Source organism: Anopheles coluzzii, chromosome 2 (assembly GCF_943734685.1).
Source record: "Anopheles coluzzii chromosome 2, AcolN3, whole genome shotgun sequence".
Lineage (NCBI taxonomy): Eukaryota > Metazoa > Arthropoda > Insecta > Diptera > Culicidae > Anopheles > Anopheles coluzzii.
This window is the reverse complement of record NC_064670.1, coordinates 45,676,359-45,690,322: the sequence shown is the minus strand read 5'-3', so window position 1 is coordinate 45,690,322 and position 13,964 is coordinate 45,676,359. Positions and strand designations below refer to the sequence as shown.

General features: G+C 45.0%; 1 protein-coding gene across 18 annotated transcripts in view; it reads left to right on the top strand.

The window, feature by feature from the left end:
- The window catches only part of LOC120952998 (polypyrimidine tract-binding protein 1), a 225,712-nt gene that overhangs the window by 176,693 nt on the left and 35,055 nt on the right, over positions 1-13,964 (top strand). For 17 of the 18 annotated variants that reach the window (XR_007452027.1, XM_040372637.2, XM_040372636.2 and 14 more), the window contains one exon: positions 11,668-11,794. Coding sequence is in view for 17 of the 18 variants with exons in the window: in XM_040372637.2 (XP_040228571.1) it covers positions 11,668-11,794 (127 nt within the window). In the remaining variant the exon portion in view is untranslated. The remainder of the gene's footprint in view (positions 1-11,667; positions 11,795-13,964) is intronic. The other variant, XM_049606469.1, reaches the window with a different exon arrangement.

Below are 13,964 nucleotides of genomic sequence, written 5' to 3'. Positions count from 1 at the left end.
ACGAAAACAGTCAGTCTGCACATGTGGTGCGATTTTCAGGACTGGAGAAAAACTAATCGATTTGTGGATGTTGCCCTTACAACAATTGTCTTATGGTTACCATAGTAAATAACGTATATTTTTTGCAATAAGCGTTAAATCATATTTAGTAATATCTATGCCAACGATAAGAATTTTAAGAATATCATCATGATTGGGCGCCCATTCTTACCTTGGCTTTTTTGAAGCAGAATGATCTTGCGTTCGACAAGAATGTTCTATATCTAGTATCAAAAACGTTCCATCGTCTGAACCACCAGCTGCGAACATCGCATTGTTCCAACCATCGATGTCGCCCGATGTTGTTATAAGTTTAAATGAATTTTCCTTTCTTTCCCATCCGTCTCCTGACGCGTAAATTGAATTCAACAGACAGCCTGGCAAGGCATAAAAATTCATCAGTTAATTGTATCTTGGTTGCGGATTTTAGCAGCACTGCGCAGCGCCCTTCCCTTCAGTGCGTCTCCGAGCTCATTTATCTTGCGTCCACAAACTCTCCAAACGACTGGTCCGACAATTCGCCCTCTTTGAATATTGCTAGCCACGACGCCAGCATAGCCAGCAACAGCAAAAACGCATTTTCATCATGTCGGGGCCAAAACGTTTAATTCGACATCATTATCAGTCATCCGCAGTCTCGGGGAAAAGAAGTCTCGGGCGATGAAGCTGGCTTGAGACGACGAGGGGGACTGTGTGTTGTAATCGTCGGCTCACTTTGCCTGCAGACGAGCCAAGGTTCCTGGCCGTCTGTTGATGGGTTTTTTTCGCTTTCCGTTATATTTTTTCTTCATTGCCATAGCTCTCGAGCCAGTGTACTTCCTTCTATTCTACAGTAGCAATTTGCAATGCTTTAAAACCGCCCCCCAAACCTACAGCATGACTCCTAGCTTCTTATTTCTCTCTTGCTCTAATCACCAATGGTGCAAAAGTCACGTTCACATTTTCACGTTGGGACACATCACCTCCAGAACAAAGGGAGCTCCCGCCCGGGAGATGAAAAATAAGCTCAATGACATCGTCATTATCGCTCGCAACCCCAGGCTGTGCGTGTACGCGAGAGTCCCTGGCCCCAAAAATTATGCCGCGAACACGCTAAGCTGCTGTTTCATATCGTGAGCTTCGTGCCAGCAGCAACAGTAGCAGCAACAGCATTAGCGATGTGAAAAGCATCGCACCATCATCAGTCAATCTCGGCCAACAATCGCAGTCAAAAAGTGTGAAGCGAAGGCCCACGGTAGGTCGCGCTTAGAACGGGAGGACGCAATTTTCGTGCGACTCACTCTATAGCTACCATTTTTTCCACTCCTGCATCGACCGCCCTGCGCAGCACGACACTTCACTTCCGCACCCGATTCAATTACTTTAATGCCTGTTTAATTTCCCGCCCCTTACCACGCCAAAACAATCCTCCTCCGCTTTAGCAGAAGTAGCAGACGCACGCCAGGATGGGTCGGTGGATTCTGTTTGCGTTCAACCTTCGATCGCACCGGGAGGGGCGGAAAAAAGTGATACAATCGTGGGCTGAAATGTGGAGCAAAATATGATAACGAAGAAACAGACCGGGCGACGACGGTGCGGTGGCCGAAAAGTAATGAGAAATACACACAGACACATACACACAGACACACACAGACACAGAAGCACACAAAAATGGGAAAACATTTTGATTTGCTCCAGAGATTCTTGTTGGCTTTGTGGCACCCTCAGGGGGAGGAGCTAAGGGTGGTGTCGATTTGTACCGCGTCTCTCATAAAGTTTATAAATCCCACTGTGTGTTTTGTTTACGGAGGATTTGCGTAAGGTGGGGAGGATGTATGTGCAAGCGAGGTGTACGGGACTCCGAAAAGGTGGGAAAAAAAAGAAAACGAGCGAAATGACACGCATATGTCATTAGTCCTCGTCGCCTGCTGTGTGGGGGTGTTATGCTGCCCTTTTTTTTCTTTCGCACACACAGACCTGAAGGAGGCGCCAGGTGGCGCTTAAGATGCTGTTCCGCCGCTTTAATAATAATCGCCCCGGCAAACACCAGCCAGCCCGCCCTGCGTGAACACAGATTGTGAAAACATGAACTGAAAACCGACTGGGAGGGGTGGGAGAGAAGAGGAAGTGGGAGGGAAAACGACAAGGGAGACATTGCAATTAGGAACCGGGGCGTTTTGTGTTCCTCCGGGCATACGCTTCGGAGCGCTATTTCAATTTTTAAACGAGCAGATTTTCCACGTAAAGTCATCGCTTCCAGGCACACGATTGCTCGGGTCTGTAATACGTTGCCACTCTGGTCTGAGAGTGACTAAATGGAGGGAAACAAACTTCAAACGAGCCAAATAATCTGGCAACTTGTGTGAGGTGGGTTCTACAAAATCTGATACAGGTAGATACTGTGTGACTAATGGTGATGTGTACAACGTGCTGATAGCTTTAAAAGCGGCTAAGTAATACATATCGTTTATATGAAGTAGTGGTTATGCCATCTGGTTAATAGTTAAATGGAAATTTATTCTTGTTTTATCTATTGCACACAACTACAGCAACATGCTGGCCATGTAAATCAAACCCACACATCAAACACCCATCAGAACTGTTTATTTAACGTGTTGTAATTTGACGACTCTGCCTTCCCCCCGGTTCTGTCTACAGCATTGTCGTCCCTCCATTTTCACGTTGGACTTGATGCTAGCGCACGCTGGAAATAGATTTCATAAACACGCATCAGTTGCTTCGTTGTGAAACGAGACCCGTTTACCTAAAAGTACACTGCGCCTAAAACAAACAAAACTCACCCCGAATGAATGCTCCAGTTCATCATGTCCGTTATTTTTCCCTGCTGCTATTTAAACTAACACGCTCGCGCCAAGATTATGTCAGCATTTTGTATCGACCAAAAAAAAAACCCCTCCCAAACTGCCACTGATACGCCACAGAATGCCAACCGAAAAGAGCGCGAGGAACAACAAAATGGTTCGTTTGTTTTTTTGCATTGTATTCGCGTCTGCTAACGGTTTTGATATGTTTAAACGGGCGTTTCATTTTTTTCTCTCTTTTTATTGCGTTGGTTTTGCTTTCTTTCCACCTCGCTTGCATAACTGCCAGGCGCAATCGTGCCGCTGGAAGCTGCCGAGAAGCGATTTGTCTTCCCTTTGTGGCACTGATTTCCCACTTCCACCGTTGGGTCCGTTTGCATGATGATATTGCTGGTTTCTGTTGTCGCTGAATTAGTGCTACACTCAGCAAATGCAATCCATCATTGTTCATGTTGTTGCTATTTGCTTTTCCCTTCTTCCCGCTAGGATCAGGTAAATGGCAAATGCTGTATCTGCTTCGTGCATGGTTAACTGACTAACAATGGAAGCTTCATGCGTTAACTCAAACTCGATGCTTTTGAATGTTGTGTGGGTATGTTTTTGCTGCAATCAGGTGGGCTCTCGTATCGCGTAAAGTACAGTACATGTGCTACAAAAATCATAAATATTAAAATGCTCATAAAACTACAACCTATTTGAACAGAATTATAGCAACTGCACAGAATTATGTTTTCTGATGCTCTGTTACCGTTTACACATTTGTTTCACTATGCCGTGTAGATACAATGTTGCACCCTTATATGTTGCACCCTGCAGGGACACACGCTAGTACACGCTATAAAGCAAACGCTCGCTATAGAGAGCGGATACGGGATTTAGCCAGCCTCAATGCATGAACACTGCACTCCACAACGGGGTGGGTCCCGGTATCCTGCGATGAAAACAACGGTTAATGAGTCATCGTCGCCGTCGTCTTCGTTCAAGTGTTGCGCTCGCCGTGCTTGCCCTCTTACTCTAGTAGGCACTCGAGCACAAGCTCTAGCAAAGCGCACCCGGGACGGATGTCGGGAGGTCGGGAGGTTCCGCATCAACCCGGAGCGTATGTTTGTTTCACCTAAAACCCTAGCTATTTGCTGCGAGCAAAAGACAGTGTTAATTTCTTTCTGTTGAGTGCAAAATTATCATTCCTCTGCACACAATCTTTTATCCCCTGTTGGGATGGCGCTGTCCTTCGGTTTCTCTTTTCGATGTGAGCAATTACTTTTTTTTTGGGTGGTTGGTTATTGTTTCCTTTGGCTGGAATGCTCCATACGAGAATAAGAGTGCGCGCGAGTGTGTTTTTTCCAGGATGATTCATGTTGAACCTTTTGTTTGTTCATTTATCACGCAAAGAGTACAGTAAATGGTGTAATGAGCGTGCATTGCTGTTAAATCCAAGGGATTTAAAGGTAGAAATACCACGCAATGGAAGCATGAAGCAGTTGGTTTTACAAATAATTGTTTAAACATCACACGCTTTGCTTCATTTCTGTTAGAAACATGAACATTTTGAACTTACATACAATGTGATTTACGTACAGTCGTACATGTAGACCTGTGAGACATTTAATTCAATCTGTCTTATAAAATAAATATACTAAAAATTGTGTTGATGCTCAGCATGTTGGACTGCAATTGTGCACAGATATTGTAAATAACGTTGATAGAACATTCGATAAACGCAGTGGCCCTCAATGAATCCCTTCCGATTTTAAAGAATAGAAACACAAGGAGTATTTAAACAGATGTACAAACTCCTCCAGCTCTTGCCGCTGTCAAAAGTTCTTCTCAGTCCATTGTAATGCGTTGTGCCAAAACAGGCATTCAAATGAAATTTAAAACCATCTGCCATCGGTATGTGTAGAGTATAATTCATCGTTGCCGTTATCGTATGTTAATACCGCGCGATACTTGCTCGCTACCTAACTACCTAAATCCAGTCGAAAACACATTCTTGCAGCTGCTTTCATTTCAAAATACCGTCGAGCACGATTATATCCCGTTCCCCGTTTGTTCTCACTCGTTTGAGGAATCCCTGTCGAGCACGCAACTGCATTCCGGGCAGAGAAATTCTTTATGAACTTTGACAAAATCAAAGTCCCTCCCTGCTACGGTGACAGTTAATTGGGTGTGTGTGGAAATGAGCGAGGGAGTGCGGAAATGTGAATACCGCGACGAAAGGAATCGTTGCTATTTTATGCCCATCGACGTGTATGTAATACACATGTATGCAGCATCAGCAAACAACAAAAAACATGATATTTCCTATCACCGCATTCAAATCGCTTTCCGCCCGACATCAAAGGGATTGAGGGAGGGGGGGGGGGGGGAGTTCGGCGTGTTTTCAATGTCCCGGGCTGACGTGGACTCTGTTTTGATTCTGTTCTAACGATGTGTAATGGACGTCAATAAGCCACTCCGAACGTACTTTAAAATCAATCATCTGCAGTCTTCTGTCTGTCTCTCTCTCTCTTTCTCTCTCTCTCTCTCTCTCTCTCTCTTTCTATCTCTCTCTCTCTCTCTCTCTCTCTCTCTCTCTCTCTCTCTCTCTCTCTCTTGTGGCCACTTGAGTATGTTAGTAGCCACACAAATACCAAATTTCAATCGATGACTGCTGCCCACTAGTGTTGTGTAAATCTAATTCGAGTTCATATATCGGAATGAATCTTTCAAATGATTAAATGAATCGGAAGCTCGTTTGCAAAGATTCTACAATCGCAAGTGTTTCATGAATCTAGAAAGATGAATTAATAATTAAACATTCATAAAGCTTGAGCTTCTTATTATGCTTCTTCTTGGTGTCACAACCTACGTGGTCATAACAGCCTATGCAGGCATACGAGATTCATGAATCCTTGGAAATTCATGAATCTTTAGAGATTCATGTATGTTATCCTTGGAGATTAATTAATCTTGAGAGATTCATGACTCTTTAGAGATTCACGTTTCTTTGAAGATTCAATTCGAGATTCGAATCGTTAATCGCTGAATATTCATATGAATGAATCTCAACGAAAGGTTCAAGGAACCCAACACTACTGCCCACCATCAGCAGATGCGTGGGAGTCCTATTTTTTACCATCATCATCATCAAAACTGCACCAAGGTGGGCAGGGCTAAGCGAGCGTTCGGTTCCATTCCGAGGAATCATTTGATGCCATTTCACGGTTGAACTCTCTCGTTCCATCTCTGCATGAGCCTTGAGGGTCCTTTTGCCGGGACGTCCGTTAGTGCTTCTCGAACATCGAGAAAGTTTCTCGAAAGAAGTCTCGATTGCTTCGCTGTTGCTGATGCTGTTACTATAAATTCGTTTGCACACATACACACTTAAGATGACTTTTTATTTCTATACGGCGAGCTGCAGCAGGCCTCTCAGCAGCCCGTTCCAAAGCCCGTTGGCCCTTCGCCATTCATACATTTTTAATATTTCAGCGTACATGAATTCTATACATGACTTCCACGTTCGCTTACATCAATACACAGCATCGAGTGGTTGGTTTGTTCAGTTTTTTTGAAGTCTTCTTCTTTAGTTTTCCCCCCACTCCATGACTTTGTATGTTTTGTATCTGTGCGTGTGTGTGTCGGCAAAGCTCTAAGCCTTCCCCTCTAACGGGTTTGTTTTCACTCCGTGACGTACCACTATTCGCGAATCCTTTACATCATCGCCCCTCGCAGTGTGGGCTTTGAGAGAGGAGACGGCCGCAATTTCGGATGGGTCCTGCGGCTATACACGGTTGTTCCATCCCTTCTTCCCGCTAGGCGTGTGTTGTTGGGGGCCGTATATAGAAAAGGAACCTGGCCCTCTCGTGTGCGAGCTACCATCATGATGTCAGGAATTTGTGTACCGCTTCGGTGCTTAAAGAGAAACCCTCCCAAAATGGAAAGTATTTGCTTTTGTTTGTGTGTGTGTGTGTGTGTGGGTGGTTGTGTTATTGCCATTATCATGCGAACCGCTACAACCTGATCCGGCTAGATACAGCACAACCGCCACACCCAACCCATTACCTTAAAGCGTGCCGGAGCGCGCCCTTACTGTGACGGATTCCAGGGGACGCAGTGGCACGAAACAGCAACAAACAACAGATTGGGAGTTTTCCGCGGGAAAACTCAGCGCACACAGGTGTTGATAGGTGTACGGCACTGGGCCAAACAAAAAGAAAACCAAGCCAACCAAGCTCGCTTCGCTTTAGCGGCGTATGCCTAAAATGTGTAATCTGCCCTTGTTTGTCGCTCGGTGGTGGTGTACACTGTCACGTCACAGAGCACCGATGGTTCGCATTGTATGCGAGAGCAAAGCGTTATCGCCATGGTGAACGGGTTGTGTTGGATGGTGTGTGCCTCCGATGTGCGATGGGAACCGGATCCATATGGTAAATGTAGCGAACGCAGGCTTGTCGGTGTACAAAATCTGTTCACAACGCATCCAAACCGACCCGGGAACGTGTGGTATTACCAACCAGCCAGAGCCAGGCTTTAATTATGGTGGTAATATTATTCATTAGTCTTCAATTTTCACCCCATTTACGGTTGAAAACGTCAGGAAAGTGTTTTGTGAGTGAAGCGCAATTTATTAAGGCACTCCTATGCTCATCGTACGTGATGTTTTCGCGCTAAAGGATTGAAAATGGAATTCAATTTATGTTGCTTTTGCCAGGATAATGCGGGTGAGAAAGATCCTTAATACGATTACCGATCGACTTTGTGATCGACCGTTTGTGGGGCACATCGTTTTGCCGAGATTTACCCTTCGTTTAAGAATGGCCCCATTGAATTATGTGCACTGTCCTTCTCGTCCCAATTTATCTATTTAAGAAATATCAAAAACACTTCAAACATCAACCACAAACGCCTTTCCCGAAAAAAACGAAAAGGAGAAAGCTACCCTTCTGTTCGATAGGCAAAAAAACTCTTCTATCTCAGGACCGAACACTACCCTCGAGGCACACCCGGTCGATTATCGGAGCCTGTTTCATCAGACTCCGGAGAAGGGACAACGGTTCCCAATAACAATGAAGTGTGTGGTGAAGGGCCAGGAATGATGTCAGTGGGGCCGTTGCTTTGCCAATGGGGATAAGCTTAAAGTGCTCCCTGAGTGCGTGTTTTGCGAGGGTTTCGGTCATGTAAAATGGATAATGGAGGTAGTCATATCAACCGCAGCAAAACCATCGCCGAACATCGCTCACCCCGTAAAAACGTCCCCCAAAGTCGTGTGGTGAAGAAAAATTGAAAACTTCTCCTTACGGACATGTGGAGGGATCCGGTTACCGGCTCTTATCTGAGATAAAGTCCACACCACTCATCCCCTCCCAGTAGCGTAATCTCACCTTGGTCCCGTCACTTGTTTTTTTTTTTTTTCGTTTTTGGGAATATCTCCCTCGATTTTGGGGTCGACCGCCACCCATTTGGGGCGAATTGTTTGAAGTGGCAGAAAATTGCCTGAGGTAAGCATAAGAGTGGGACAGTAAGCTGTTTAGGATAGAGGTTTGCTCGAATGGGATGTTGCCTTTGCCTACTTCTGTTTATGGTTTGTCGTGCAAATAGCTAGCAGCTCTACCCGCACTCCGTTTTGTATCGAACTCTTGAATGTTTTGGGTAATGTTTTCTGGAAACCCTCTGCTCTCTCCTACCTAAACGGTGGGTTTCGTCCCAGTGAAATAGACTTTGTAAATCCATCATCGAACAAACCCTCGTTTTGCCGATTTAAATTAATTTTCAGTGTGTTGTCACTCGGCTCAACTATCAAACAGCTCAACAAAGAGCTGTCAAATTGATATTCCTTTCATAAGTGTGCTTATACCGTTTTGCCAAAAGCGGAACAGCTTTTAATCCCCGTTCTATTTGTCATTTCTTGAAAGCCATTTCAACGCGGACGGATACTTCCGACCGGGGCACCGCACCGCAAATTAATACCAAATCAAGTGAACGGGAGCAGCTAGCTTTCATATTGATGCTATTTGACATTATTAATAACGTTATCTTATCTACATAATGTCTAACACCCCACCCAAACAGTCCAGCTGTAACGATCACGGTGATTAGTCGGTGTCAACGTGGGTCCGCAGGGCAGGAAGCTTAGCACGTTCGTCCAGCCAGAAGAGTCTCTTGTTAGCCTTCCGGCTTAGTAGGCATTTTCCGGTCCTGTTTGTTCTTTTCACTTCCTATCCACCCTGCTTCTGTCATTCCACTCTCCTATATTTTCGTCCATAACTGCGCCAGTATTACCGGGGATTAAAGGCGCTCGGGTTTGGATAGTTAAATATTGATTTTACAGCGGGCTGGAAACGTTCTCGAGTAGCCTCAAAGACAGGCTTGAATGGGGTGCAGAATGGTGCTGAATGAATGGACCAACACACTCGTACGCGGGACACTTTGGCAAGGGGCTGAAAAATCAACACGATGACAATTTCTAACGCCAGGATCGGCTCTGTAGTGGCTTGTGACAAATGATGGTCCTACTGGTGGTTGGTGTTGGTGCCATGTAAGTGCCGGCTTAGCTCAATGAAGCGTATTAGCAGCTCACACTCCTCTCCTACATTGACTCGTTGCGAGTTTTCTCTTTCTTTCAAGTCCGCATGTGTCCTTTCAGCGCGTGGCTGCGTCTCGCGTGCAATCGGCAAGATTAAGAGTGCCAGTAAATGTCCTTTGCTTGCTTCTTTTTGAATGAGTCTGCACATAGTGCGCTTCGGACCGAAAAGGTAAACTAGGAAACCTCTCGAACTGGTGGATGTACGAAAAAAGGATTGTCATTCCATTTCGTTTTACTTTTTTTTTTCTTACAAAAACGCCCGTTCGACCATGTTCTATGCCATCTGTCAGCAAATGGGTTCAGAAGAGCTAAACTCGCTCCACTTCCTTGTCACCATGCGGCGGGTACGTGTATGTAGTGTTATGTAGTGTGGCTCGGAACACCTTTAAGTACCGGTGTAATACTCGTCCAGCCCACCCCCAAACAACCCATTCCAGTTGCTGTTCTACTCCATTTCGCTACTCAGTTTCTTTTTATCTTTACAATACTCTTTACTTTCCAAAACGAGGCTCCAGGAACGATCTCGAAGGAGCAATAAACTGATCCGGAAATGGGTTGCGAGCACATAACACAACCGTCTCCATCTGACTCTGCTTCTCGTTTTGTGAACCGAGGAAAGGTGGAATTTGAAGCATTGCAACCGAATGGGAAGTGGTACCAGTGGCAGCAGCAGCAGCCTTTGTTGCGACTTGTTCGGTGACATTTTGTGTCACACTGCCCTGCCCTGCTCGTCCTTTCTTCAGGCGCCATACGGTGCCAGCTTTAACAGGGACTGGGACTGTGCAGAAAGCGGAACGACGAACACAGAACCGCTGACAGATTAAGTTCGTTTACGTTTTCACGACGCCGGGCGGATTGATGTTAGGTTGATGGTGGTTTGTTAAAGTGTATCAAGTATGCCATGCTAGGAGTAACGGAATAGCATCGTGCAAACATTAAAGTTTGATTGCAAAACGAAATGATTTTCTTTTTAATTTCCATGACAGTATCACATCTCAATAGATACGTTTTCTATTTTGTTGGAGCAATTAAATCAATCGATCAATTTTCTAGCATAGTGATCAACTTTAAAGCATGTAAAAACTGTTTGTACCTTGCTTCGTCTATTTACCGACAAGCGAATTGATGGCAATACACTTGAAATATTAAAACGCTCTTTCTGCTATCGGCAGCTCAAAAGCGGTCGCCCAATATAAACAAAACAGCCGAAAAAAGCGGCGCGCAAAGCGAGCATTGCATAAGTGCCGTAATGTCAAGTGTGCCCACTTTAAAGGTAAGAGCAGGCCACCCGCCCACTCGGTTCGATGGTACCAACAATTGTGTGAAAAACTTCATCGAAATTGCCCGCGGGTGTATCCTGTATCATTTCGGACCATAAAGTGAGTGGCTTTTGTTTGCAATTTTTTGTCTGATTTCTCATTCTCTCTCTCAATACAACCGTTGTTAGAGCTATTACAACATTGAGACCTGAAATGAGTGATGTTGTTCTGTCGAATAAGGCAAACTGAAAAGAGTGGAAAAACGCCATTTCAGCTTAAACCAAAATCCAGTAATGAATCATGGACGTTTGTTTCCAAAAACTGTAAAAACAAATTGACATTTTGGGTCATCGTTTGCATCCTGAATTGCGTTTCGCACCTCTTTTTGCGTGCTGCGTGCTTGTATATAGCATTGGGAATCGTTCAGGATAATGATCCCTTTCGGGTGGCTGAATGTTGTCCTCTCCCTATTACTGCTGCCACAGAAGATGAGTGTTAAATGTAAAAAAAATCGATTTCCTCTATACATCATGCAGCGATTTATGTGACGAAACGGATATATTCAAGCCCCGTGGTGTTCAGGATCACCGGATACTGGCAAGGGTATAAGTTTTCTTTTGTTTTAAATTGCGTGAAAATGAGATATATTTTTTCTCGTTCATCCCTTGTTTGGTAGGTCGGTTTTCCAATTGTGAGACTCACACTTCTCTTGCTCGTAGTAGTAAGTCATGGTTTGCGTTTTGGGGCCGTTGATTGAATTATATCGTCCAGAGAAGAGAGAAGAACATGGTACAAACATGAACGCACATAAATGAGTCGTTACTGTGCAGCCTTTTCCCTGGAGTGTGATAATTGAGCGTCCCCCGTTACAGTTTCATTTGGAATGGTTTCCACCATTCTACTACACATGTATACATACACACATTCCGTTAAGTAGGATTCTTTTCAATTACATTTTGCTAACGAGTTTCATTTTCACCTTCTCTTCCCTGTCCCATTGCAGCGAGGAAGCGACGAACTACTTAGTCAAGCAGCTGTTATGGCTCCAGCGTCGGACAACAACAACCAGGATCTCGCCACCAAGAAAGCCAAACTGGACAGCACCAACACAGTGATCGGTATGGGCATCAGTAAGTGTAACCCCTTTCCCATCTTTTTTTCTTCGCATCGCATGCATCACCACGTGCTATCTTTAAGTTGTAGTTTGCAAAAGAAAAGAGCTATACATAGCGATAGACAACGATAACATTCGCTCGCCCAATAGCCTCCAGTGCGATGATAATTAAATCGAGCGGGGATACAATTGTCACCGTAGTACCCCTCACTACGGTTTGGCCATCATACTCAAGCTCATCCGGTTGGAAAATGAGGAAAATTTAAGACAAACTTGAAACTTGGAACGCTTAATGCGCAGTTAGTGAAGCGAGGAAGGCAGGACAGCATTGGATAGAGGCCCTACGGTGTGTCGTTTGCAGACAGATCGCTTTGATGTATGCTCGACTGCCTTGCGTCATCGCTTGATTATAGATAAACAATAAGAATACGCAAGCAAGACGCTCACCATGCCGCAAAAAAAAAACCATGCCTCCTGTCTGGCCGCATTCTGGACGTTTGAACGGCGTGCGCCCGGAAGGTATGCAAGACTCGGTGAGCCGCCCGCTCGGTGTAGCGGAAGAGAAGTCTCGCCAAACATTAAGATTCTATTTGAAGATGATAATCGTTATCATTTGCCATTCGTGTGCCATTCCAGTGGTTGGTTCTGTTCTGTGGGCGGGGTTGGGTTTAGGGGAGCATTGAACAAAACTCGATCGGAAAGATGAAATCGGATAAATGACACGGTGAATGCTTTGAGATCATACGTTCGGCTTCGTTCCCATAATTTTCCACCAACAATGGTACGGGACGGGAAAAAGTTGCTCCTTCTTGTTGAAATAGCCGTACGCGTGGCATCGACCGACATCTTAAGGCGTAAGGCTTCCTAGCTGTCACCGGTTTGCCGATACGCTTTCTCCACCGGGGCCCACACACAGAACCCCGGGCCGACCGGGCACGAACATGAATCAGATAATGTCAACCCCTGCGGTGGTACAATACACATTTCCCTTCGTCCTTCGTAGCAAGCTGTTATCATTTAATTTCCAATTTTAAGTGAGCCCAAGAGTGTGGGTCCCGGGTAGGGTGGCCAGGTCTGGTTCGCCTTGCACTTCCACTCTTGGTGCCAGCGCCGCTTCGGGGATAAAGCGTAGCTTGCGCGAGAAGCGACGACACAGACTGCTAGGTCCTCCCGCGTGGCATTGTTCCCTTTTCCGAAGAAGATAAAACTTTTACCTTTTCAACCCGGCTCCAGATTTTGGCCCCGCAGCAAAGCGGCTTTTCTCGTTACGGATGAAACGAGCGAGTTAAGAGATGTTAAATGATGTTTTATTCATGGTCGATGCAAGAGACCTGTTCCTTTCCTCCATGAATCGTATAGACGGCGATCGGGTTTGAGGGAGGAGTGCGCATCTGTTGGAATGTGGCCACAATTGACAACTTTTCCGAGTGAGTGGGAAGCGGTGGCTGGGTTAATGTTCTAGCGCCCTCAAGCTATCGTGTTCTGCCCGGATGTCTTGTGGTGTTCCGCCTGTTTGCGGCTTTGGGAGATTCGAGGTGGTTTGGGTGTGCCACAATCCACGGCACAATTGAAGATAAATAAATCAAATGTTTAAGCTCTCGATTTATAGTTGTGCTAATTTCTCCAGTCCTACTCATCAATATGCATTGATGTCTTATCTGTGTACTGCTTACACTAATTTCAATTTGTGTAGAGGTATTGAACAATTTGTGTGGGATGTATTGAGATCGTTCGCTGAAAATTGTATCAAATTTATCAGAGATTAGTAATTGCAAAATAAAACAGCTTTAATAGAAAGCACAACCATGTTCCACGGGACTTGTTATCAAGGGACTCCGACAAACGTTTAACGTACTACTTTTCCATCAAACTTTGCTAATCTGAAACTGTGCAATGGTGACATATAGTGAGCAGTGTCAAACACTTTTACTACCTGTCTCAGCTTGTCACCTACCATCGAGTAGCCAATTCCGCAGCGAGCAATTTAAATAAATTATATTAATTAAACGGTAATGCACAACTTTATTAAAGCTGTGACCAACCACCAAGCGACAGGGGTTTGTGGCATGTACTCTTTGGCACACTGAATGTATGCCGCAAACATATTCAACATGTTTGCACCATCCACTGCACTGCACTGCCTGCCTGGTGCTGCTGCACCAATAATGCTTAGTGACAGTTAATTA